General features: G+C 41.1%; 2 protein-coding genes across 3 annotated transcripts in view; one reads left to right on the top strand and one right to left on the bottom strand.

Moving 5' to 3' along the window:
• Positions 1-21,244, top strand: part of LOC148349001 (progesterone receptor-like) — a 37,765-nt gene extending 16,521 nt beyond the window's left edge. The window contains exons 4-9 of one of the 2 annotated variants that reach the window (XM_088320754.1): positions 3,446-3,685; positions 4,812-4,956; positions 9,438-9,568; positions 11,551-11,699; positions 16,093-16,158; positions 17,033-21,244. In XM_088320754.1, coding sequence (XP_088176880.1) covers positions 3,446-3,685; positions 4,812-4,956; positions 9,438-9,568; positions 11,551-11,699; positions 16,093-16,158; positions 17,033-17,068 — 767 coding nt within the window. In that variant the 3' untranslated portion in view covers positions 17,069-21,244. Of the gene's footprint in view, positions 1-3,445; positions 3,686-4,811; positions 4,957-9,437; positions 9,569-11,550; positions 11,700-16,092 lie in introns of both variants that reach the window. The other variant, XM_088320753.1, reaches the window with a different exon arrangement.
• Positions 21,245-23,164: 1,920 nt separating this feature from the next.
• The window catches only part of ophn1 (oligophrenin 1), a 59,791-nt gene continuing 55,634 nt past the window's right edge, over positions 23,165-27,321 (bottom strand). Inside the window, exons 22-24 of the mRNA XM_088321286.1 lie at positions 25,796-25,846; positions 25,678-25,711; positions 23,165-25,599 (exon numbers count right to left, since the gene is read on the bottom strand). Of these exons, the coding sequence (XP_088177412.1) occupies positions 25,588-25,599; positions 25,678-25,711; positions 25,796-25,846 (97 nt within the window). The 3' untranslated portion in view covers positions 23,165-25,587. The remainder of the gene's footprint in view (positions 25,600-25,677; positions 25,712-25,795; positions 25,847-27,321) is intronic.

The following is a 27,321-nucleotide window of genomic DNA, read 5'->3' as shown; positions in this document are numbered from 1 at the left end:
AGATGAACCCCTTATCCTTTTTCGATCATAAAGACTCTTTTAATGGATTCTAACAAGCACATTACAGGGAAGGCGAAGTTGCAGAAGTGCTTTTTGCCAAGAAGGACCAAGTACCGTACTTGAAGCTTTCTCCGCTGCTCTTCCTCCACAACTCTCCTCAATTGCAGCATCATCACAATAGGGGATGTCAGTGATAATCAAGCCCCTGACCGAGCCGCCGTGCAATTTAGACCTATTTCATTCACTTCCCCTTTGCTGTCAGCCACATCTGCTTGTCATGTAAGACTTGTAAGGATTGACATGTAGCGGACTCATTTTTGGTCTTACCGTTCATTTTCCACTCCCTTCCATTTTTCCCCATTCTGTTTACAGGGAAAATTGTACGGGTGGCACAAAGCTAACATGCGAGCGGCGAATTAAAGCCGGTAATTTAGCCACTCGTCGTGACAAACCCGCGGCGCATAAATACCTTCTAATGCAGTGATTGGTCGTAAAGAGGCACACCTTTTCTAGTCGGGGGCAAAAAGAGCCTCCTTTCACTTTCACTCGCATCATGAATGTGTCATTCGCTTACAGCATATCACAGAAATACATCTGAGATTATTTTTTAAGTAGAAGCATCATTGCACATTTTCACAGATTTCGGAGATAATCTATATTTAATTCATATCATGCAGATGAAAGAAAAATAGTTTCTATTAGCTGCCTCTCATTCTTTCCCCATTGCACTTTTTTTTTAACTCCGTGAGAACAAAACTATATAAAACTCGATGTGCAGCTGGGGCAGGGACACGATCAAGTGTTTTCTCTCTTCTTTTTTTTGTCTACGATCCAGATGTTGGTTTGTTTCATAATCCTGGAGCAAATTAGCATTACTCAGACATGGCGGAGGTCAGCGCCGGATCGAGTACCTAGTGCAAGTTCATCGTGGAATAGTACATGTAGTACACGTAGTTTCCTTTTTAAGATGGACTTTAATTTCTTTCAGATCTGGAAAGTTTTTAAGGAGACGCGACAGCGGTTAATTTGGTGAATTTTATTGAGTTTGGCATCTGCTCTAGTATCATTTAAGAGGTTTAATTTCTGATGAAATTAATTCCTTATTATACCTGGAATGCCATTTGTTATAAAGAGAACCAAGTAGCTATTTTGTATAGTGCAGGAGCAGGAATCGCATCCTGCAGGCTGTCCTCATTCAGTGATCATCCTTCCCTGATATTAAGAGCTTTTCATCTGATGAATGATTATATTTTTGTAAAAAAGAAAAGCTTAATAAGGCTGTGCACATAAAAGACGGATCATCTCCTTGTAGGGCTCAGGATTGCATTCGTTTTGAGTTTATCGAATTATTTTTTTCTTGCGTCCAGGGTTGGGTAGGGTTACTTTAACTGGATTACTTTCAATTACTTTTGGATTACTCCAATACCAAATATGCTAATAAAAGACAAAATAAACTAAATATGAATAAAATGATGACTCACAACACGTGGTAAGCTTTCTCTCCTGGCTTTGATCTCCGGCAAAACTAACATCAAATGCGACAGAAACAAAATGGAAATAAATCCAAACAGCTTGCCAACATCATTTTTGCCGTTCCGTGTATTCCGTTACTCCCCAAGCCTGCACAAAATGTAGTCATTTTATTCATATTTAGTTTATTTTGTCTTTTATTAGCATATTTGGTATTGGAGTAATCCAAAAGTAATTGAAAGTAATCAAGTTAAAGTAACCCTACCCAACCCTGCTTGTGTCACAACTGTGACTAGCTATCATAGCTAGCCATTCACTTGGTCATGCAATTTACAATAATGATTTTGACATCTCAATTGATGCATTTAAATACATGTACCATTACTGAATTCACTTATTGTAAAATAGACGCTTTGTTTTGCCTCAGCTCCAGGACGGAGACTCTTTTAATTTTCGTTCACTCGAACATGTTTACGCTATTTTATGAAAGGATCGAGGAAGACAATCCCCAGCTGTAACATTTAATTACGCATTTTAATTTGATGTTTGTCCTGGGATCAAAATTGGAGATACTTTGCCTGGCAAATGATAAAATCTGAAATTTGCACTGACTTCGAACTCATTTGAGGTAAGCTTAGGTTATGTCCAAAATTGGCACTTCATTATTGAGCGCAGTAAGTTTTGATAAGAACCTCGAATAAGCTGCAAGTGAGTCTAACCAGAAAACTATCATTCAACAGAAATATTAACCTGGATTGTCTACTTCATGTCCACGAAGAAGGACTTCCTTTCCGCAGCAGTGCTTCTTGAAACTTGTCAAGGAAGATAACTGAAATATAATTTTTCATACTGCTATTTTCCTTCTATTCTCCTCTGTCCAAAAGATGCACCAAAAGTCAAAAACATTTGGTTTGATTCCCAAGATTTTAAGGACAGACTGGAAACGTAACTTAGAGATTCGATTAGAATCGGAATTGATGATGGCTCCCTAATTAAGTCGTTGGCTCTTACTGCAGTCGCTCTAGCCGGCAATGTCCTCCAAACTGGCCGGAGAGCTGCTGCTGATTTTCTGGGCTGTGTTGATGACCTATACGGTATGTAAGGTTCTCCTCAACAAGCAAAGCGAACTTTGCATTGATGTCTTCTTCTTATTCAATATGACACCATACAAAAATGTGACAGCGCAGAGTTACTTAACGTCCAGGCTCTGTGGCAGTAAAGCATGACCTCTGCAAGATTTTAGAGTGATACACTTCCACCAGACAACTGCCCATTACCAAATGTAATGGTTATATATACAATATGAAATGGTTTTGATATTTATCAAACTCTGATATGACTTCAAATTAATGACCGGTAGCTCAGTAGGTGCTGTGCTGAATTACAACTCAACACCGAACGCATCGATGGCCTGAAACCATCATAGCCGAAGGAAGCAACGTGATACAATAGTTGATGATATTACTTTTCAGCTGATTCTTTGGCCGGCTGCAACTCATGAGCCAGCTCGGTCTGAAATTGTAAGTTTCGAATGCAGCATGCGCACAGGTCAGCGGTTCTGGCTTTTTTTATTCCCCAATTTCACTCGTGCACTTTTTCCATTTGCTATTTCTCGATTCCAAGTCACTCTGCCTTTTAGCGGGGGATGAATCCCTAATTTCATGCAAATGGGAATCATCTTGCCAGTTGTATCCTTCAAGGTAGGAAAGAATTCAAATGGAGGCTAGGTAGAAAAGCCATGCCTCGTCAAAAAATGGCCGAAGACCTTTCCATCAGTTGAGACGCATCTGTTCAGTATGACTCAAAGGCTTGAGAAATGGCTTAGGGGTCTGACAAATTGGGAAAAAAACAGTTTTTAAATGCAATATCAGTAGACTGTCTCCAATTCTCTTAATTTAATGCACGCCTACCTGCCACTAGTATCATAATTGATCCAACATTTGTTTTTCCCGTCCCCCTTTTCTCTCTTTGTCAGCACGCAAACTGAAAAAGATTGGACAATCCAAAAACGGCCTGGAAGTCGAGGTTGTCCAAAATACGTCGTTCTTAACCGGAATGGTCTTTATGAACGTCCTGGTGTCCATTGAGCCGGAGGTGGTGAAAGCGGATCACGATTTAAGCCAGCCTGACTCTGCAGGCAGTTTGCTCAGCAGCCTCAACCAGCTCGGAGAAAAGCAACTGGTCGGAGTGGTCAAATGGGCCAAAAGGCTCCCCGGTAAGATGCAGGCTCTCACCTTTGAAAAACTGTGTGTCGTTTTAAGCAGAAGAGTGTTAGCCACAGAGATGCAACAATACAGTCCACGAGAAAGAGCATCTGGGTCAGAAATCGCCAACCCTTTTTGAAGCTGAGAGCTACTTTTGGTTAGATAGATAGATACTTTATTCATCCCCGTAGGGAAATTCACACTTCCAGCAGTCTACCCAGTTGTTTATTAACAGATTAACATGATGCCCTAGGGGTGCTTGTAGCGGAGCGGATGACGTCACACGCCAGTCCAAAAGTTGGACATCCCCGCGGCAGATGGAAATCTTTTTCTTTGTGTCCGGGGATACACCACCTCGTGTTAGCGAGTCCGTCTCCTCTCCGATTCCCGTAGGCTTTCGTGTCTCTGTATAGCGGCGCTGAAGCCGGATTGCTCCGGGTAGCTTTGGGTGGCTACACGTTAGCGTCCGGAATGCTAAACGTGAGCCACGTTTCCGCAAAACACTGCAATTGCGCTCCCTGTGCGCTTCGATGTTTTCCACCAGCACTCCTTGATCTCATTTGGTAGTGAGTTCGCATTTACTATGATTGCGGATGGTACCGAAGACTTATAGCCGCTTAGCTAGCTCCGGTTCTTCCTCCACGATAGGCCCCTTCATCACACCAGCACGAGAATTCTTCAGGGCAAGGAGTTGATTCCTTGAATAAACGCATTTTTGTGCGCTAAAACCCATGTCCATAGGATAGAAGTAATCCATAGTGTAGTTGTCAAAACGGGAAGAAAAACACCGAAGATAGAAGCAGACAATAAAACAAAAAATCGGGGAGCTGGAATTTAGCGACAGTTTAATAAGCATTTCTGAAATATCAACTTATGTTATTACTATGTTGTTACTATGTTATTACCAGTTTAAGCACTAAAAATATAAATTTAATAGAAAATCGACCCAGCACTAATCATATCTCACGCCAGTATGAAATAAAATTGCCAAGGACATAAGAATTTCTCATCACTGGGGAGCTATTTTCAGAAGCAGTCCGCGGGCTACTCAGGTGCCCGTGGGCACTGCGTTGGTGACCCCTGATTGTGAAATACAAAGGTGGTTTCAGACGCCTGATGTGTAATGACTGTTTGCAGGTTTTGATGCTCTTCATCAGGATGACCAAATGACGGCCATACAGAATTCCTGGATGACTGTGATGGTGTGTGCTCTGTGCTGGCGCTCCTTCAAGATTACCAACGCCAGGCAGCTGTACTTTGCGCCGGATCTCGTCTTTAATGAGTAAATCGTCTTTTTTAATATGACAAATTTTCAGACTTTGAGCATCACCCAAAATCCCAAATTAGCCAGAATATTGAAGGTGCGCCTTATAAAAGGGGTGCACCTTACTGTATGTGCAGAAAAAAGGGAAAATGCATTCCCATATTTGTGCAATTATTGATCAGTCATTATATTTTATTGCTGACCACAAATACATAACAATGGGGATCAAACCGGACAACAATGGTAAGAACCCGGAATCCTAACCACCAGGCCACTAGGGAGATTGATGATTGTTCACAGATGCATGAAGTTGAATGCAACGGGCATCGAACCCAGATGTCGACGGGGAGAGCTCTGGATCTTATCTTTCAGATCACTATAAAGACATATCACACTATTTTTAGTGAATATATAAATGTATTCATTTATATATTTCAGGGCGACGAATTACTTCCCCACAATGCTGTTCTCTTCATTGTGTTCAGAATGACCTAATTACTTCCTACGATGCCTTTATCGTCATTTTTTCCGAATCCTGTCGGCCGTACTACAGACCAGTTTAATGTCTGACAATATGCTCCCGCCTCGGCCCAATAACAACATCAACAATTTGGCACAGTGACTCTAGATAGTGTGATGATTTGAGATAACTCATTTAAATACGCGTTGCAGCCAGTGTTCCCTCTAAGCTGCGCGCCTGTGCAATTGCGCACTGCTCGCACATTCTCAGCGCACAAGAAAATCGAGCCAGCGCACAAAAATCAGGGCTCAAAATTACTCATTAAGAAGCGACTTAAGTCAAAGTTACAGTGCATGAAGGTCAAAATACACTGGTTCCCCTGACGTTTTGTCCTAAATGCGGTATTTTGAAGTCAATGTCGAACGAAGTTGAAAAGTAAAGTTAGTAGAGTTTGTCGAGAACCGGCTTCTTCGGCTCGGCTCACTAAAAGGAACCGGCTCTTTTGGGCCCTAAACGGCTCTTCAGGTTGTTTTTGCTTCTTTAATCCCAACATGACCAAATATTATGTAAAACTATGCACAAAATCACTTAAAAGAAGGGGGGAATAGAACAAAAAAGAAAAAAATACCAAAATGAAAAAGTAGTGAAAAGCTGGGAAAAAAAGAAACAAAAGGAAGAGAAAAAAAGAAGGAAGTATTTTGAAAAAAGCCAGAAAAAAAGAAAAGAAAGAAACGTAGGAAAAAAAGTCAACTGAGAACAAAAAGAAAAGAGTAACAGCTCGGAAAAAATAAACACAATGAGACTTTTTTTTTAAAGGAATTTTTAAAAAAAAGTAGAAAAAAAAAACACGGAAAAAAGAAGAAAAAGTTGCATTCAAATAATTTCCAATTGTATCAAGTGAATCTTGTTGCCAAAATTGTACTTCCACTAAAAATGTGACTAAGTACAGTTCTTACAACCGACTAAATAAGCCCCCAAAAATGTTCATATTATGCGGCAAAATATATCAGGAAAGAAAAAGAAATGGATATCTTGTGAAAGAATTGTAAGAACAAATGACGTTTGTAGGCCATACAACCTTTTCAATAATACATGAGTCAATTCATTCAAAAGAGAAAAATAATTTTGCATTGCCGGAAACTCAGCAAAATGTAACGCAAGTTTTGGACGTGTTTGATAATTATTTATCTTGCCACACTTGGGATTATGGTTGCTCACTGTTGTTTCAAGGGTTGCTCACCGACTTTGTGTGAACGCTCAGACCCGTAAGGAAAATTACAGGGAACATTGGTTGCAGCCAATGTTATGCAATTTCATGCAATTGTGATCAGTTACAGTATATATTCCGACTGATTCCCTGCGCGTTATAGTCCAGTAATAAAGCGGATTCAAGTAAGGGATTCAAACTTTGATGCAGCTCCTCGTGAGGAACCAATAAGGTGACAATATTTGTTATCACAGAAATCAAGGAAACCCATGAAATAACAGCTGCAAAAATATGAAGGTATATCTTTCACATACAGTATGTGAGGAAAATATGTCTTTGATAGTTTCTCCTTAGTGATAAACTAAAAACTAGTTGCAAATCCGTTCAATCGTTTTCAAATAATTGTCTACAAATGGATCCTGAGTCAATTTGACGATAAATACGCTAACTGCCAAGTGGGCTTGAGAAGTTGAAGGTAATATAGCTTTAGCCTGGCAGTGGGGGTTGAGGGTGGAAGTAAATTGTACGGCCATTTGTCTGCATTTTTAATTTCTCATATTTTAGGTTTTTATTCAAAGGTGAAACCACACAGCAATTATGCAAAGCAGCAACAAGAGCTAGTCAAAAGAAATGTAGGATGGGAGTATAAACCAACAAAATGTTTCTAATTGATAAATTCGATTTTTTTTCATTTGTGGGGGAAAAAACACATCAAGATGCAGCAATATGGAATTGGTCTTAATGGATGATGGCCATGCGAGTGCAGTTCAGTTTATGGTGAAGAGAACAGCAAAAAAAAACAGCTGCCAGGCCCTACAGAAGTGCGCTATACAGGTCTATTCCGGGTTTAATAGATTGTGTCCGCAGCCGTGAATTTTAGGCAGGTCAGAACGGCACGTCCCCTGACAAAGGTCTCCACTCGTAGCAATATAGGATTGGGGATAATAAATCCCAGCCGCACTAGTGCAATACACTTTTTTTGGTGAAAAGAAGCGCAAGAAAGAGCCGCCAGGCCCCACAAAAAGCCGCAATGCACCAAGGCAGGGATCTTTTTGGGTGATACAAGCAAGTCACGTTCTATCCCCCACATTGAATTTAGCATAACTGTGTCCCAAAAGAAGGAAAGTGGGTGAGAAAATTATCTATCCATGCAGTTATCTCTCTATCTACCTAAACATCTATATATCTATCTAGATGTCTAGATAGATGTCTAGACAGATATCTATCTAGACTTCTACCTATCTATCCAGACATCTATCTATCTGTCTATTTATCTAGACATCTATCTATCCAGTTATCTATCTACCTATCTTTCCACCCAGTTACGTCTATATCTATCTATCTATCTATCTATCTATCTATCTTTCCATCCAGTTATCTCTCTATCTATCTTGACATCTATCTATCTAAACATCTATCTATCTCTATCTTATCTATCTAGACATCTATCTATCCAGTTATCTATCTATCTATCTACCTAGACATCTATATATCTATCTAGATGTCTAGATAGATGTCTAGACAGATATCTATCTAGACTTCTACCTATCTATCCAGACATCTATCTATCTGTCTATTTATCTAGACATCTATCTATCCAGTTATCTATCTACCTATCTTTCCACCCAGTTACGTCTATATCTATCTATCTATCTATCTATCTATCTATCTATCTATCTATCTATCTATCTTTCCATCCAGTTATCTATCTATCTTGACATCTATCTATCTAAACATCTATCTATCTCTATCTTATCTATCTAGACATCTATCTATCCAGCTATCTATCTATCTATCTACCCAGACATCTATATATCTATCTAGATGTCTAGATAGATGTCTAGACAGATATCTATCTAGACTTCTACCTATCTATCTAGACATCTATCTATCTGTCTATTTATCTAGACATCTATATATCCAGTTATCTATCTACCTATCTTTCCACCCAGTTACGTCTCTATCTATCTATCTATCTATCTATCTATCTATCTATCTATCTATCTTTCCATCCAGTTATCTCTCTATCTATCTTGACATCTATCTATCTAGACATCTATCTATCTGTCTATTTATCTAGACATCTATATATCCAGTTATCTATCTACCTATCTTTCCACCCAGTTACGTCTCTATCTATCTATCTATCTATCTATCTATCTATCTATCTATCTATCTATCTATCTTTCCATCCAGTTATCTCTCTATCTATCTTGACATCTATCTATCTAGACATCTATCTATCTGTCTATTTATCTAGACATCTATCTATCCAGTTATCTATCTACCTATCTTTCCACCCAGTTACCTCTCTATCTATCTATCTATCTTTCCATCCAGTTATCTCTCTATCTATCTAGACATCTATCTATCTAGACCTTTATCTATCTAGACATCTATCTATCTCTATCTTATCTATCTAGATATCTATCTATCCAGTTATCTATCTATTTATCAAACTAGACATCTATCTATCTAGAAATCTATTTATCTATCTAGACATCTATCTATCCAGTTATCTATCTAGACATCTATCTATCTATCTATCCATCCATCCAGTTATCTATCAATCTATCTATCTATAAATAGAACAGAAGTAAAAGGATTTATTAGTTGTGGCAAACCCTTTAGTCACTTGAAATGGGAAATCCCCAATTTTATTTTGTGCTCCTTAATACTTTTGAAAGGTAAAATCCACGTTTGTTACTTTTGCGTTCGAATTCTAATCAAGTCGGACGTGTGAAAAGGTTCGACGGCTGAGTTTTTGCGAAGTTAGAGTTTGTGGCGGCGGCGACCTCACCCTTCACTCTTCTCTTCTCTTTGCGGGCACAGACGTCGGATGCACATCTCCACCATGTACGAGCACTGCGTTCGCATGAAGCACCTGGCGCAAGAGTTTCTGTTGTTGCAGCTCACTCTGGAGGAATTCCTCTGCATGAAGGCCCTCCTGCTATTCAGCATTAGTAAGTTGGGAAGTTTAACCCCCCCCCCAAAAAAAAAATTGTTTTGACAACCTGAAGTAGTCGTCAGTGACGTAAGGTGAGGTCCGTGGTAAGGCTCATGTAGGTTTTAGACGAGGGGATGGTGTAGTAATAGTCTGTAGTTTCCAATTATCTGTGGTCTGTGCAGCCCTTTGAGACTCTTGGTCATTAAGTAAACTTGACTTGAGGTTTTTGAGTTTTTCCTTGCCCTCGTGTAGGTTTTTGATCAGGTAATGGTGTAGTAATGGTCTGTAATGTGCAATAGTCTGTGCAGCCCTTTGAGACTGCCCCTTCTCAAGGTTTCTTCATTTACCTCATGTTGAGATTTTGAGTTTTTCCTTGCCCTCATGTAGGTTTTAGATCAGGGGATGTTGTAGTAATAGTCTGTAGTTTGCAATAGTCTGTGGTCTGTGCAGCCCTTGGAGACACTTTGTGATTAAGGGCGTCAGAAGTAAACATGACTTGACTTGAGGTTTTTGAGTTTTTCCTTGCCCTCATGTAGGTTTTAGATCAGGGGATGTTGTAGTAATAGTCTGTAATGTGCAATAGTCTGTGCAGCCCTTTGTGACTGCCCCTTCTCAAGGTTTCTTCATTTACCTCATGTTGAGATTTTGAGTTTTTCCTTGCTCTCATGTAGGTTTTAGATCAGGGAATGGTGTCATAATAGTCTGTAGTTTGCACTAGTCTGTGCAGACCTTTTAGACCCTTTGTGATTAAGGGCGTCACAAATAAACAGGACTTGACTTGAGGTTTTTGAGTTTTTCCTTGCCCTCATGAAGGTTTTAGATCAGGGGATGGTGTACTAATAGTCTCTAGTCTGTACAGCCCTTTGAGAGTCTTTGTGATTAAGGGCTATACAAATAAACATGACTTGCCTTGACTTCAAATAACAAATATTTGCATCAAAATGCCATGGTAATCCAAAAGAACAAATTCTTTCCGATAAGACTGTAGTTTTATTGTGTTAAGTGTATGGCACCACATTGTTTCTATGAGAGGCCAAAATGTGCAGGAACAGCTAATAGTTATTAATACAATTTTGTTTCGTCTATTCTAATTTTACTTTGTTACTGATGCAATTTCTCCGTCATTTCCTATTTGATTGATATACTCGGACAGTACCCTTTGCCTCACTTTATTTGTCTTCATCAAGTTGTTTTTCAGTGTCAAGTTTTATTATTCCGGTAACAAATACTGCCTTTGTAAATATTCAAAGAGAAATTCCAGACGAACAAAGAAATTCCTGAAAATATTCTGCATCCCGTTCTCTATTTTGAGGTGGAAATCATTCTGGAGGCGAATCGTACCTGGGATTGGGACGGAAGGGTCGAAATTCTCGAGATTCACAGGGACAGATAGAAAACGGGGACAAGCGAGAACGGTGACGCAAGATATTCCCGTCGATGAGGTCATTTAGGAGAATCGATTGATGTTGCAACTCGGGAGAATGGATTGCACCGTCAGTCAACGTTAGGAAAGCTGTGGGAACATTTTGTTTTGATCGTGTCCAGGGTTGGGTAGGGTTACTTTAACTGGATTACTTTCAATGACTTTTGGATTACTCCAATACCAAATATGCTAATAAAATACAAAAGAAACTAAATATGAATCAAATGACTCCATTTTGTGCAGGCTTGGGGAGTAACGGAATACATGGAACGGCAAAAATCATTTTGTTTCTGTCGCATTTGATGTTAGTTTTGCCGGAGATCAAAGCCAGGAGAGAAAGCTTACCAAGTGTTGTGAGTCATCATTTTATTCCTATTTAGTTTCTTTTGTCTTTTATTAGCATATTTGGTATTGGAGTAATCCAAAAGTCATTGAAAGTTATCCAGTTAAAGTAACCCTACCCAACCCTGATCGTGTCTCCACTGTTTCATGTCCCCGGGCAAAACAGGATTTTGTGTCGTGTCCGAGAGGTTATTATACGCACTAACGCTGACGTCAACTTCCTGTGACTGCAGTTCCGGTGGAAGGTCTGAAGAGCTGGGAGATCTTCAACAAGATACGCAACAAATACATCGAGGAACTCAACCGACTGGTGAATTTTCGGACTAAGGCGGGTTCTGAGAGGTTCTTCCATCTCACGCGAATGATGGACACTCTCCATTTAGTAAGTGGCACGCTTCTCACTTAGGCACTTCACATCCAAACTCGGGGCTTTTTCTGGTACTCGGAATAAGAAATTCGGAAAATGTCCCTCAATTTCGCCCTAATTTCATATTTCAAACAGCTCACGTCGAGCCGCGAAAGAGTTTAGGTAACCGATTGCCAGGATTGGGTGTCATAAACCGGAACGGGAGAACCGAATGCGTAACGTTTCTCACACAAGCTTTTGGAAATGGGGCAGTCAGGCAGGTCAACCCAAACGCCAGTGATTCGGTGATCGTACGGCAGAAGACGTAAGGCAGCAGTCTGGCGTGGAATGACAGGAAGCCAGAGGCCGACGAGATCGATACCAATTGCTCGAGCAGATGTCGGACAGATGGAGCGATACCGGACAGGACGGGACCGACAGGATTGATATGAAATCAAATGAAATGATCTGCATTTCTATAGCGCTTTTCAAGCCAATGACTTCCCGAAGCGCTTTACAATGTGCTTCACATTTCCCAATAGCGGCCGTGCAGCCATGTAAAGCGCTAACCTGCTTATTTTGGGTATTAGGGGTTCAGTGTCTTATCCAAGGACACGTCAACGTGTAACACGGAGGAGCCGGGATTCGAACTGCGATCTCCTGATCCCAAGACGAGCGCTCTACCTCCTGAGCTACTTCCGCCCCTATCAAAATTGGATATCGAAATCAAACAGGACAAACGAGACGGGAACGAAACCGGAGGTCGATGTTAAACAGGACAAAATAGACGGGAACAATACCGGACAGGACACACAGGCAGGGAACCGGACAGAGTCAAAACCCACGTCTTGCGGGGCAGAGGTTTGTTGACGGACTGACAAAGAGTGAGTGAGAGCACTGATTTTAAATAGAAGGGTAGCCAATCTGTCAACGAGCCGCAACTGGCGCCACAAGGGTGGGCACTATTGGGCGCCATAGCAACCTTGACATTGGGAGGGTTACTTGAAAAATGTAATCGGATACAGCTTCTAATTGCCTGTTGAAAAATGCAATGAGTAACGTAAGCCGATTACTATAATACTTCGTTTTTGATTAGGATCAATGAACAACGTAACCTTGAGAAATAATCGGAGGAAATAATGGTCAGGTAGTTACTTGTGGTGTCAAGAACCAGAACAGGATAGGGACCCAAATGCGTGACGTTTCTCACACAAGCCTTCATTTTACTGGAAATGGGGAGTCATGCACGTAAGGCAGCAGTCTGACGTGAAATGATAGGAAGCCAGAGGCCGGCGAGATCGATAGCAAATTGCCCGAGTAGATATTGGACGGATGGGGTCGATACCAGACAGGACAGACAGGATTGATATCGAAACAGGATATCGAAATTAAACAGGACAAACTAGACGGGAATGAAAACTGGAGAGAATAATAAACAGGACACAAATAAACAGGAACGAAACCGTAAACCGATATTAAACAGATCGATACCAATGCCACGAGCAGATGTCGGACAGATGGGGTCGTTACCGGACAGGACGGGACAGACAGGATTGATATCAAAACTGGATATCGAAATCAAACAGGACAAACGAGACAGGAACGAAACCGGAGGTCAATATTAAACAGGACAAAACAAACGGGAACAATACGGGACAGGAAATACCAACAGGAAACAGGACCGAGTCAAAACCCACGTCTTGCGGGGCAGAGGTTCGTTGACGGACTGACAAAGAGTGAGTGAGAGCACTGAGCTTAAATAAAAGGGAAGCCAATCTGTCAACGGGCCGCAGGTGGCGCCACAAGGGCGGGGCCAATTGGGCGCCATGGCAACCGTGACATATAGTTCTACAAAAAAGGCAGAATTTTTAACCAAGTAGTATGATTTACTAAGCAAAATGATTTAGCCCCATTGAGTTAATACTTTGTAGCGCCACCTCTGAGACTATCACAGTGCAGGTGCATTTATACCGAGACTTGACTGACAATGCATTTCTACTAAGATCTTGTTAAAATTTACAGATCAATCTCAGTCAAGCAAAATTCTCCACCTTGCAACACTTAATTAAACGGAAATTATTAAAAATATATTTCTTGCATAACTGTGAACAAAAAAATATGGATTGAGATTGAAGGGGTGAAACAGTCCAGCGTGAATAGAACAAAAACGTCTTGAACAAATCCATCATAACGAGTGATCAAATATCAGTACACGTGTCAACCGTTTGACATTAAAAGGCGGTAGATTTTATCGTGTACTCCTTCCGTCTCCAGAATATTAAAAACACAAAACTAAACAAAAAGACGTTGTGCTTGTTTCAAACCGGAAGTGGCAAACTTTGACCAAAATGGAAATCTAATGGAATGGTTTTGAGTAGTTAATTCTTCAGAGACTTTCAAATACAGCAGCCGTACACTGAAATACTAGTTTCAAGTCAATATTTATTTATTTTTTGGGGAGCGCGGGGGATGAATTTGAAAAAAACTTTTTTAATGGAAGAAAAGTGGTAGTCAGTGTAGGAAAACGGTTATTTGACAAAATGTATCCAACAATTAGCCACCTAAATGTAGAAAGTGTAACGGTTGCCATGGCACCCAATTGGCCCCGCCCGTGTGGCGCCAGCTGCAGCTTGTTGACAAATTGGCTCCCTGTATCAAAACTCTGTCCCTTCAGTCCCCCTTTGTCGGTCCGTCTGTGAACCTCAGCTTACGCTAGACAAGCTTTTCGACCCTGACGCTCTCCTGTTCTGATTCCCGTCCGTTTCCCGGCTCCGACCCCTTTTCTGATCTCGACCACGATTTTTGCTCCCCCGTCCCGGCTACTGATCTGTTTTTTTCCGCTCTCGACACCGCCATCGCTCGTCACGGAAATACCACTTCCGCGTCCGGACAACCTGCTCCCCGCGACCAGTGATCTATGGACCGTGTCTATTATCCTTTCCCTTCTTCCCAACAAAACTAAGAGAAACGCACGCAAGTGGGTCCTGTCTCCGTTCTGGTCCTGACAGAAAGTCCGCTGACTATAAATTGGGTAGATTACCGATTTAAGTAATCAAATTGCAATACTAAGTAGTAACCCCTTGATGTATTGCAGTTTGGCTTCTTTGCAGATTACTACCATGCTTTGTGTTATCAATTTTGTATCGCCACGCCTTTTTTCTGCCTGCGTCTGCCTTTGAGTCAATGACGTAGCAGTGTGAGTTCTACATGTACTTTAAACAGCTTGACGAACGTACATGACATTATCTTTTTTAACTTTAAGTTTCTCTAAAAGTCATTCCAAATGCTCTGAAACGACAAAAGGCAGAGTAAGATGCTTTCTATCGGCAAAAAAAGTTGGACTTCTCCACCTGCTAAACTTGCTCTGGAACCAGATGTCTCTCTTTGGCGCTCCCTAGTGGCCTTCTGGCGTTTTAAAAAAATAAATGTTTGATACTGGAAGGACAACAGGACACAAACATTATTTCCCAATGGATATAGATAGATACATTGTGTTTCCTTCCTTGAAAGACTGATATAAGGCTTTTAATTTTTCGGCTTTGGACATATTGTTAGGTAGGTTTTTTTTGGGTTTGTTTTCAAAAGGAGGGTAAAAGCAGTTTTCCGTTAACATCCACACGATGGCAACAAAATATCCTCTGAAGTAAAAACGTTGCGTCCTGAAATTCGTCAGGACCAGAACGGAAACAGGACCCAATTGCGTTACGTTTCTCACAATTATTAGAGGAAAGAGAAAGGGTTGCGCCCGCGGTCCGGTGTTCGCTGGACGCAAGTCGCTCTTGTACTGTAGCGAGCGACGGCGGTGTCAGGGACGGGGAAAAAACGGGTCGGTAGCCGGGACTGGGAGAGCAAGACGTTGTCAGGACCAAAACAGGTCGTAGCCGGAGACAGATGGGAGCAAAACAGGACAGGTCGGAGTAGGGGTCGAAAAAAGGCTTGCCTAGTATTCACTGAGGTTTGCAGACAGACTCACAGCAGGTGATTGACAGGACTGAGTTCAAATAGTGACAGGGAGCCAATCAGAACCCGCAGCAGGCGGCTGAGGTTTCTACTTAGCATGAGTTTCGAAAATAAACCGCACAAACTAGACGGGAACGAAAACTGGAGAGAATAATAAACAGGACAAAAATAGACTGTAACGAAACTGGAATTCGATATTAAACAGGACAAAAATAAACGGGAACAATACCAGACAGGGAATACCAACAGGAAACAGGATTGAGTCAAAACCCACGTCTTGCGAGGCAGAGGCTCGTTGACGGACTGACAAAGGAAAAATTAGCGCACTGAGCTTAAATAGACGGAAAGCCAATCTGTCTGTCGGGACTTTTTTTTGCAAAAATCGTGGGATCATTTTATCTGTTACACAATCTCGAATTTCAATCGGCTAAACCTAATCCAAGAGTGATTTTTGTCCCCGTTTCTCCAGACGGTGAAGAAACTCCAGGAGTTTACGTTCGACCTGTACGTCCGATCTAAGTCGCGCAGCATCGAGGTGAGCTTCCCGGATATGATCGGGGAAATCATCTCAGTCCACTCACCGAGGATCCTGACGGGATTGGACAATCCCATCTTGTTTCACCAATAAAACCTGGAAGATTTTTGCTTCCTTTTTCAGTTTTTGTTTTTGCAATGGAGAAGTATCGCATCTTTTGCTGCCAGCATTAACCGTAACCATGGCTTGTACTGTTTGCCGACGATAATGAGCTCTTCTACGTGTTATCTAAAGATCGCATCTCCTCTTTTAAGCCATATCTGTATATTGTTGTTTTTTTTTTTTTAACATGGGCACAACCGCAGATGCCACAAGACAGACAACTCACCAACTTTAAAGGTGGATGTGGGAATTGTAAGACCCCAACACAAAACTGGGATATGTAAAAAGATATAAGAAGATGATCAGTCGAAAAGCTTGCCTAGCGTAAGCTGAGGTTCGCAGACGGACCGACAATCAATGAAACCCATTTTTTATTGTTAACAAAAACTTGGATTTTAACAAAATACAGCGATACCGATACTCGACCATAATCTTCTCTGGCTCTGTGTCCGTCCACCAAATATTTGGAGGACCGAAACATGTTTTCCCTTACTAAGTAATGGTACTTATTTTAATAGGGTCCAAAATGCCCCAAATAACGTGTACCTAAACAATCCTAAATACTCAACATGTTAACAAAACGTGTAACGAGGCAACAATCCTTATTTAAATGTGTACATAATAAAAAGAAACACTGTACATTGGGCAGCAGATCAGAAACATTTGTTATTATGTGATAATTTCCTTCCGATTGTCTGCCCTAACGTTTTCCCCTTTTCTCCGTCCCATTTTTTTGTTATTTTTCAGGGCAGGGAAATGCTTTGTTTTGCAGGTGGACCCAAACACAGGGAAGCATGATCAGAAGTAGATGTGCTCAAAAAGAAGGATGGTTAAGAACGAAAAGGAGGTACAAAGTAACAAACAAGTGGTCTCAAAACGAGAAACAAAAACCAAACCTCATAAACCAGGATGAAACTTGAATACAGTGTGCCGGTGACCCGACTTAGTAACTTGTCTGTAGAATAGGTTGGGGTAATCACAACCAAGTATGGAGGGGGTGTACAAGATCCTAAAAACAAAAGACAATCAAATGATTCCAATACATTTTTCAACACATGCTGAGAGGGAGTTGCCGCAAGTGATTCACATCGGTAACCATGACAGGCGAGTCATGTAAATGTAACACTAGCGTTAGCAACAGGAAGAATAATTAGCATGTCCGGAATCCGACATATTGGAACAAAGAAAAAAAATCCAGTCGAACTTGTAACATGTCTTTCCCTCTTAATTATGCATCTTTTGGCGAGTGCGACTTATACTCCGGAGCGACTTATAGACTGGAAAATGCGGTAATGTTTCAACGGGTCTCGGAATTCCTTGTGAGGAAGATCTGGGCGAAGTGGCTGGGTAGAACTGACCTGGTCTCACGATGGTGTCAAACTGACCCCATATTACAAAGGACAGGGGTCACCAACATAGGGTTTGTGGGTACCAGATAGCCACCTTAAAACCTGCTGACCGGTTCTGAAAACAGCTAATGATTTTCTAAGAAATTGTATTCCCACCTGGCATAAAAACTCATTGACACGATGTCAACGTCGGTTTGGCTTTGGCGGTGTCAGGACCGGAACGGAGACAGGACCCACTTGCGTTTCTCACAAGTTTTTTGGGAAAAAAGAGAAAGGGTTGCGCCCGCGATCCGGGGATTGCTGGACACGGGAAGCAGGTCGCTTTGAACGCGGAAGTGGATTTTCCGTGGCGAGCAATGGCGGTGTCGGGAACGGAAAAACGGGTCAGTAGCTGCGACAGGCGAGCAAAAACGTGGTTGGGGTCGGAAGCGAGGCGTAAGCCAGGAAAGGAGAGTAGACGTGATCGAGGACGGGAGAGAAGACGTGGTCAGTATCAAAAAAACGGGTGGAAGCCGGGGACAGACCAGAGCAAAAAACGGGACAGGTGGGAGTCAGGGTCGAAAGAAGGCTTGCCTAGAGTAAACTGAGGTTACAGACAGGAGCAAAAACAGGAGGGAGTTGGGGTCGAAAAGGCTTGCCTAGTTTTAACTGAGGTTTGCAGACGGACTGACAAAAGGCGACAGACAGGAGTGGGTTTAAGTAGGACAGGGAGCCAATCAGTCTGAGGGAGTTGGCGCAGGTGATTCACATCGGTAACCATGACAGGCGAGTCATGTAAATGTAACATTAGCGTTAGCAACAGGAAGAATAATTAGCATGTTCGGAATCCGACATATTGGAACAAAGAAAAAAAATCTCGAACTTGTAACAGGTCAGCAGCTGAAAGCCATAAACTAGCCGCCTCGAGTCAATAAATACCAGCTTGACATTTTCAAAACTATTGTGAAATCCGTGCTGAGCTAAGCAAATGATCCAATAATCCCACTTTTCAATTCGGCTCGTTTCATGAAGCACTAAAAGGAGCTGCCGTCCAGAAACATCAAATATGTCCAAGGGGTTTGCGTCACCGCTCACACGATTACCCCAAATTCTCACTAAAAAGGGTCATAAAATAGTAAAAAGGCAGAACAACTGGGGTTGATCCTCAATTTAGGGAATCTTAAGGAGATCTGGGCGGCCATCGTGCCTTGTTCCAGAGCACAGTAGACCAAGAAATACTTTACCTGTCAAGAACCACAACAGGATCAGGACCCAATCGCGTGACGTTCTCACACAAGCCTTTATTTTACGGGAAATGGGGAGTCATGCACGTTCGGCAGCCTGTCTGGCGCGGAGAGACAGGAAGCCAGAGACCGACGAGATCGATTCCAAATGCCTGAGTTGATACCGGACAGATAGGGTCGATACAGGACGGGACAGACGTGATAGATAACGAATCCGGATATCAAAAAAAGAACAGGAGAAACTAGACGGGAACGAAAATAACACAGGACAAAAACAGACGGAAACAAAACTGGAACCCGAATTTAAACAGGACAAAAATAAACGGTCACAATGGACAAACCAACAGGAAAACAGGACCAGGTCAGAACCCACGTCTTGTGGGGCAGAAGTTCGTTTGACGGGCTGACAAAGCATGCAAGAGAGCGCTGAGCTTAATATAGACAGAAAGCCAATCTCTCAATGAGCCGCAGCTGGCACTACACGGACGGGGTTTATTTGGCACCATGGCAACTGTGACACACACACACACACACGAGTGCGGCCAATTGGGCGCCATGGCAACCATGACATTACCTAAAATCCAGAATGAAATTTTCCATGTTTTGGGGATGAACCCAGGTGAAAAGGAAGAAGAAACAAAATAAGGCTAGTATTTCATAAACCAGGAACAAAGTAACAAACAAAGGGGTCTCACAACTAATAACATGTCCAAACAAAATCATACCTGACAACATCCAAACCTGAAACAAATACCGAAAGTACAAATACAAGGAACAAAGTAACAAACAAAACCAAGTAGGCTCAAAACAACAAAATGTACAAAACAAACCGGAATTCGGACCGGCTCGTTTCATGAAGCACTAAAAGTAGCTGCCGTCCAGAAACATCAAATATGTCCAAGGGGTTTGCGTCACCGCTCACACGATTACCCCAAATTCTCACTAAAAAGGGTCATAAAATAGTAAAAAGGCAGAACAACTGGGGTTGATCCTCAATTTAGGAGATCTGGGCGGCCATTGTGCCTTGTTCCAGAGCACAGTAGACAACTCTTAAGCCCATTAAAATTGCAGACCAAGAAAACCGCTACCTAAAACCTAAAATCCACAATGAAAGTTTCCAGGTTTCGGAGATGAACCCAGGTGAAAAGGAAGCAGGAACTGTGGCAAGTGAAATCAAAATAAGGCTAGTATTTCATAAAGTCAGGACCAGAACAGGAAACAGGACCCACTCACGTAACTTTACTCACAGTTTCATTGGGGAGAAGGGAAAGGAGCCCACACTCGATCCGGAGATCGCTGGTCGCGGGGAGTAGGTTGCTCAGCTGCGGAAGTGGGACTTCCGTGGCGAGCGATAGCGGTGTCGGGAATAAAAAAACAGGTCAGTAGCTGGGGTGGAAGAGCAAAAAACTTGGACGATATCAGAAAATGGGTCATTATTCGGGACGGAGAACAGACATGGTCAATAAAAAAACGATCGTTAATCGGGGCAGGAGAACAGACGAGGTTGAGATCAAACTGATCGTAGCGGGAGAAGAACAGGAGCAAAAACACAGCACTGGCTAAAAAAAAGGCTTGCCGTGTAAAAACTGAGATTCACAGACGGACCTACAAAAGGGGACTGACTGGACAGAGTTGAAATACCGACAGGGAGGAAATCTGTCAAAAAGCTCCAGCTGGCGCCACCTGGGTGGGGCCAATTGGGCACCATGGCAACTGTGACACATGGGCGGGGTCAATTGGGCACCATGGCAACCATGACAGATACAAAGAAGTAGAAACACCAAGGAAACGAGGATCGAGTCGAAAAAGCAAATGATTGCGAAACACAAGAATGGCGAACGAGTGTCTGTCATCGAATCTCTGCTCAAAGGTACAGTTCATAGTTTCCAATCGTTTTATATTTTCATCTTTTTGATGTAATAACTTCTCGCTCTTGTTGTTTAGGTACACCTTTTTTAATTATTTGGAGTTCCTACGGTTGTCTAGGTGCAACTTTTCTCAACATTTTGGGGTCGTTTAGAATGCGAAGGAACGAATCAACAGAAATACCATTACTTTGTATGGGAAAAAATGATCCATATTTTGAACAACTTTGTTTTCGAACACGGAGTAGCAAGACGTCACTGCCTTTGACAATCGAGACACACGGTGCCAATATGAATCATTTTTAAGGATCTGGATACGATAGCCGGCGATTATAAGCGAAAAAAAGATAACCCAACGTAGCCCACAAGGTTTTCTATGTGCATATAAAAGCCTAACATGTATATATTGATTGAATGTTGCTTTCGGTATCGTTATAGCGCCCCCTTTTTTCTGGCGGCGCCTATCTAACCCATGTGAATGTACCGCTTTTCAAAGATGTAACGGTGGCTTCGTCTTTAGAAGGCAATAAAACTAAAAAAAAATAAATCAAGAGTTTTCTCTTTGTTTTTCGCTCTAACTCTCATTCTCACTCTCTCTTTCTCTCCCTTTTTTCTATTTATCATTTTTCTTTCTAAATCTCTTTCTCTCTCCTTTTTCTCCTTTCTCTTTTTTCTCACTTGTTCTCTGTCTTTTCTTTATCCCTTTTTTCAAGCTCACTCTTTTCCCCTCTCTTTATTTTCTCTAATTCTTCTGATCTTTCCCTTTATTTCTCTTTTTCTTTCTCTCTGTTTCTTTCTCACGCCACCCTCTCTCCCTCTATGTATCGCTTTTCTTTCTCACCCTTTTTTCTATTTATCATTTCTTTCTAACTCTCTTTCTCTCTCCTTTTTTGGCTCTTTTTTTTCTCACTTGTTCTCTGTCTTTTCTTTATCCTTTTTTTCATGCTCACTCTTTTCCCCCCTCTTTATTTACTCTACTTCTTCTGATCTTTCCTTCTCTTTCCAACTTTATTTCTCTCCCTCTTTTTGTTTCTCCCTTTGTTTCTTTCTCTTTCTGTCTCTCTACCAATTTCTCTCTTGAGCTGTCTGTTTTTTTCTTTTCTCTCTCTCTCTCTTTAACTCTTTCTCACACCCCCCTCTCTCCCTTTATGTATCGTTTTTTTTCTCACCCTCTTTCTCTCCTTTTTCTATTTATCATTTATTTTCTTTCTAACTCTCTTTCTCCTTTTTTCGCTCTTTTGTTCTCACTTGTTCGGTTTCTCTAATTCTTCTGATCTTTCCCTCTCTCTTTTTGTTTCTTTGTTTCTTCCTCTTTCTGTCTCTCTCGACTCATTCCTCTCTCTTGCTGTCTGTTTTTGAGCTTTTCTACATTTACGGTTTGACACCTCACTTTTTATGGAGTGGGAATTGAGTGGCGAGAACCCAAAACCCCCAAAAAATTGTGGCCTGAGGATTTGTCCTGGATTTTTTTTTTTTTTTTTTAAAACACCTATTTTGGGTTGAGCAACCTGCAATGCTTGCCTAGCCCCTTAACCCTAACTCCAAAACCCTAACTCCAACCAAAACCCAAACTTTGTGGATCTAATTCGTCCAAATCCATCTCGCTCTAATCTATATCTACATTATATGTCTAAAGCGAAGCTGAATCTACATATCTAAATCTGATTCTAAATATCTATATAAATCTAATCTAAATCCTTCAAAATCAAATCTGGATCTGCAAATCTAAAATGTATAGAAATATCTAAATCTACCCATCTAGATCTAATCTCAACCTACATATCTAACTCTAATCTGAATCCATAAATCTTATCTGAATCTACATGTCCAAATCTAGCATATGTATATATATATATGTATATATACATATATATAAAGAGAAAGGGAGAAAAACAGAAAAAGAAGGAGAGGGTGCTAAAGAGAGAAACAATGAGAAAAAAAGAGGAAAAGAAAGAGGAGGAAGAAAGAAAGAGAAAGCAAGAGAGAAAGAGAGAGTAAAAGACCAAAGAAAAAGGGGGGGAAGAAGAGAGAAAGCGGGTAGAAAGAGAGAAAATGAGAGAAAGAGTGGAGTGACAGTGAGAGGGAACAGAAGAGTTGTTAAGAAGAGAAAAAGAGAATGAGATAAAAAAGAAAGAGCGAATGAGGTGGAAAAAGAAGAGAGAACAAGACAGAGAAAGAGGCAACGAATGAAGAAAGAGTGAGAGAAAAGAGAAATAAGTCAAAAGAAGAGAGAAATACAGAGATAAAAAGGAGAGAGAAATACAGCTACAATTGCTTTGGGAGTGGCACCTGAATTTGGCGACATCAAGTGGACATATTGAAAACTGCAACTTACTTTTCTCTTGCGCTTCTCTCATTATTACTGGATTCAGTCCCCTGGCAGGCCTGATCTGGCCTGTGGGCCGCATATTTGACACCTACAGCTTTGCCGTGAATGAAAAACAAAAAATACAACAAAGACCAAGTCTACGTGGAAGGTAGAACTTTTATTCGTTCATTTTTACAAAAACATGAGAAATGACTGCAATTTTTAGCCCGTGTGGGTAAAAAAACAACAAAAACCATCTTAAAACATTTGAAAAGTGCCAACAAAATACCTATCACGACTAATTTATGCTCCATCGATGAGCACCAATCAGTGGAAGTGGGCGGGGCTTTGGAATACAAACGTCAGGAACTGAAATATTGCGTAAAACTATGTTTTAATTTTTGGTCCTTCTTGTCGGAAGGCAGATTCCAGAGTATTTTTTTTTTTTTTTAGTATATAAAGCCGAAAACCGCAATTGAAACGTGAAACAAGCTAACCAATCGGGAAGAGGAGACATCCCCTGCGCGATGTGATTGGCCGGGGGGCGGGAACATCTCAGAAGACCCCTCCCCAATGAGGAAATACATGTGCGGAAAGTCAAAAATATAGTAATAGTATGCAGTGCCAGAGTTCTACCTGGCAACCGGTGAGTAGGCGTGAATCCCTGCATGCTCTTCGCGTCACCGTCCCAGTTCAGATTTCAGAGTTTAGAGACGAGGAGGAGGAGGGGTTCTGGCAAGATGGCTGGGAAGAAGGTAGCAGCTTTCATGTAATCAGCCTAAATTAAAGACATCTTGGCAAAATTACATGGAAGTCTCGGAATTTATGGACAGGAATCACCCGTAAAAAGTCAGACGATTGTTCATTATGATGTTGGCCTCAAGCATTTCTGACAAAATGTCAAAAGCCGGCAAAAGCACACGTCATTGGATCAGTTTTTCGGGGAATATGAGGCAAAATGGAAAATAAATCTCATCTCATTGGCTGCACCGCTTATCCTCATTAGGGTCGCGGGGGGGCTGGAGCCCATCCCAGCCATCTCCGGGCAGTGGGCAGGGGACACCCTGAACTGGTTGCCAGCCAATCGCAGGGCACACAGGGACAGACAACTCATTCGCTCATTCACACCTAGGGACAATTTGGACCGGCCAATCCACCTGAAATGCATGTCTTTGGAATGTGGGAGGAAACCGGAGTGCCCAGAGGAAACCCACGCAAGCACGGGGAGAACATACAAACTCCGCACAGGAAGTCTGTAGCTGGATTTGAACCCACGCAGGAGGTTCCCATGACATGAACTGTGCCGCACAAGCGCTAACCACTGTGCCGCCGTGCTGCCCTGGAAAATAAATGCTTTTCTTATTTCCTTTATTCTTTGATTTTTTTACATCATGTGCCTCTCTAAGTTTATTGTGAGCTAATCTAATTTTAATATGTTTCATGGGCCGATGCTCTTTTAAGTTGAATTAAAATAAATATACAGCGCTTTTGCGAGGTTTGGAACAGATTAGCGCGTTTACATTCAAAATGTGTCCCTACTTAAGTTTTCCGGTTACGAAGCTACTACTCCCAAACGTCTAAAATTCATAAGTAGAGGTACCACTGCACATCCTTTGTCGATTTACAGTACCAAGCAAGAACTTTTTGTCATATTATCACAATTTCAGACTTTAAAGCTTAAAAACTGAAAATATTTTCTAAGAATCAATCGAGACATGCGATCGTGAAGTAGAACCTATAAGTTTGATGCCTGAAACGGGTCAAAAACAGTAGTACCTTTATTTCCGAATTTATTTCTTTGTTGGAGTAGCTTCGTAACCTGAATACTTCGTAAGTAGAGACGCATTTTGAATGTAAATGTGCTAATCCGTTCCAAGACCTGCTAAAGTATAGCATATTTTTGCTAATAAATCCCAAGAGAGCATCAGAACATAAAACAAATACGTGTTAAAGTGAGATTACCGTACAACAAACATAAAATGTGAGGCACAAAATGTAAACAACAAATAAAGGAAATAATAAAAAAATGAATTGACTTGTTTGCCTGACTTTTCTTGAAAAACTGACCCAATGACGTCTGCTTTTGTTGATCTGTCGGAGATAGCTCGACGTGTCAACACATTTCCGGGTGATTCCATTCTACAAATTCCAAGACTTTGTGGAATTTTGCTAAAATGCCTTGCCACAATCCCCCCTTCCCTCATTTCTGAACGGTGACGGTGACGCGAAGAGCACGCTGGGAGCCCGCATATGCACTGCCTTGCTATTTTAAGCGATTCGCTCTACTGTATTTTTGACTTTGTTACTTGAGGCAATATTTTCCGGCTCAGGGACTTGCAAGCCAGTGTAACACGATCAACTTTAGAGATTAACATCGGTTTTCCGTAAACAACTCTTGACCGATAGTAACATTTTCTAAGGTACGACCACGGAGTCGACGGGTAATAGATAAATCCCGACGTTTTTTAAAGTAGCCCCCTAGCATGAAACATTCGCCGGCTAACTGGACAGGCTTGCGTGCCCCTATTTACCATCGCCTTCTCTTTGAACAAGCAAACGGGGCTTCGTTCCAAACGCTTCGCTCAGCTGAAACTCTGAAGGTATAGAAACACAAAACAAGATGGGAAATGAAGGGAGGTTTTTTGGGTAATGGATTACATTTTGTAGCGAACCTCTTTTTTGTCCTGAGTTGTTGAAGATGGTGAGCTAGAAGAGAAGAGAGATGTTAGGAGCGTTTTTTTTTTCGCGTTTTGGTATTTTTAAAACCTGACTCTGGGGATTTGGACGTACCTGGTACCTTTTCTCGAAGCGTCCTCGAAAAATTTGGCTTTCGACGCCACACTTGAAGAAAACGAAACAGTAAAATAGAAATTAGAGCGAAAAAGTATTGAAAATCCGTAATATGCAGATTAGATGTTATTAGGGTTGCAACAACTCATCGATTAGATCATCGATTGGTTGTATTGCGCAATTGACGAAGTACATTAAATCAATGCAAATAAGAGAGCACAGAATTCTGTTGAGACACTGAGTTGTAGTACCCCAAAAATATCCTATTTTGAAATCTTTTTTTTTTTTTGGATTGAATCATTACAAAAAAAAACATTTGTTGAAAATATTTTAAAAAGTGGGTTTACATTTTTGATATTTTTTGTGGGTAAAATGAATTTTGTTTCGGATTATAAGTCGAAATATATATATGATTTTGGATAAGAAGGTAGGAAAAGAGTAGCTTACATATTATATCTCACTTTTTATTTATCTCTATCTTTTTCTGTATTTTTCTTGCTCTCTTTCTTTCTCCCTTTCTTTTTCTCCCTGTTCTCTCTCTCTCTTTCACTTTGCTCATCTCCATCTTTCTCTCTTTTGTAACTTTCTTTTCTGTCTTGTTTCCTTACCTTTTACTTTCTTTCTCCCCCTTTCTCTTTCTCCATTTTCTTGTTTTTTTCTCTTCCGCCCTCTGCCTCTACTCTCTTTTTCTTCTGTTCTTTCTCTTTTTTCTCCCTTTCTTTTTCTCCCTTTTCTTCTCTCTCTCTTTCACTCTGCTCATCTCCATCTTTCTCTCTTTTTTAACTTTCTTTTCTGTCTTGTTTCCTTACCTTCTACTTTCTTTCTCCCCCCTTTCTCTTTCTCCATTTTCTTGTTTTTTCTCTTTCACTGTCTGCCTCTACTCTCTCTTTTTCTTCTGTTGTCTTTGTCTTTTTCCTCCCTTTCTTTTTCTCCCTTTTCTTCTCTCTCTCTTTCACTTTGCTCATCTCCATCTCTCTCTCTTTTTTAACTTTCTTTTCTGTCTTGTTTCCTTACCTTTTACTTTCTTTCTCCCCCTTTCTCTTTCTCCATTTTCTTGTTTTTTTCTCTTCCGCCCTCTGCCTCTACTCTCTCTTTTTCTTCTGTTGTCTTTCTCTTTTTTCTCCCTTTTCTTCTCGCTCTCTTTCACTTTGCTCATCTCCATCTTTCTCTCTTTTTTTAACTTTCTTTTCTGTCTTGTTTCCTTACCTTTTACTTTCTTTCTCCCCCCTCTCTCTTTCTCCATTTTCTTGTTTTTTTATCTTCCGCCCTCTGCCTCTACTCTCTCTTTTTCTCCCTTTCTTTTTCTCCCTTTTCTTCTCTTTTTTTAACTTTCTTTTCTGTCTTGTTTCCTTACCTTTTACTTTCTTTTTCCCCCCTTTCTCTTTCTCAATTTTCTTGTTTTTTTTCTCTTCCACCGTCTGCCTCTACTCTCTCTTTTTCTTTTGTTGTCTTTCTCTTTTTTCTCCCTTTCTTTTTCTCCCTTTTCTTCTCTCTCTCTTTCACTCTGCTCATCTCCATCTTTCTCT

Source organism: Urocampus carinirostris, chromosome 17 (genome assembly GCF_059441175.1).
Source record: "Urocampus carinirostris isolate Australia breed hairy pipefish chromosome 17, RoL_Ucar_1.0, whole genome shotgun sequence".
NCBI classification, from domain to species: Eukaryota; Metazoa; Chordata; class Actinopteri; order Syngnathiformes; family Syngnathidae; genus Urocampus; species Urocampus carinirostris.
The sequence above is the reverse complement of the archived record's forward strand: the minus strand, read 5'-3'. Positions and strand labels throughout refer to the sequence as shown.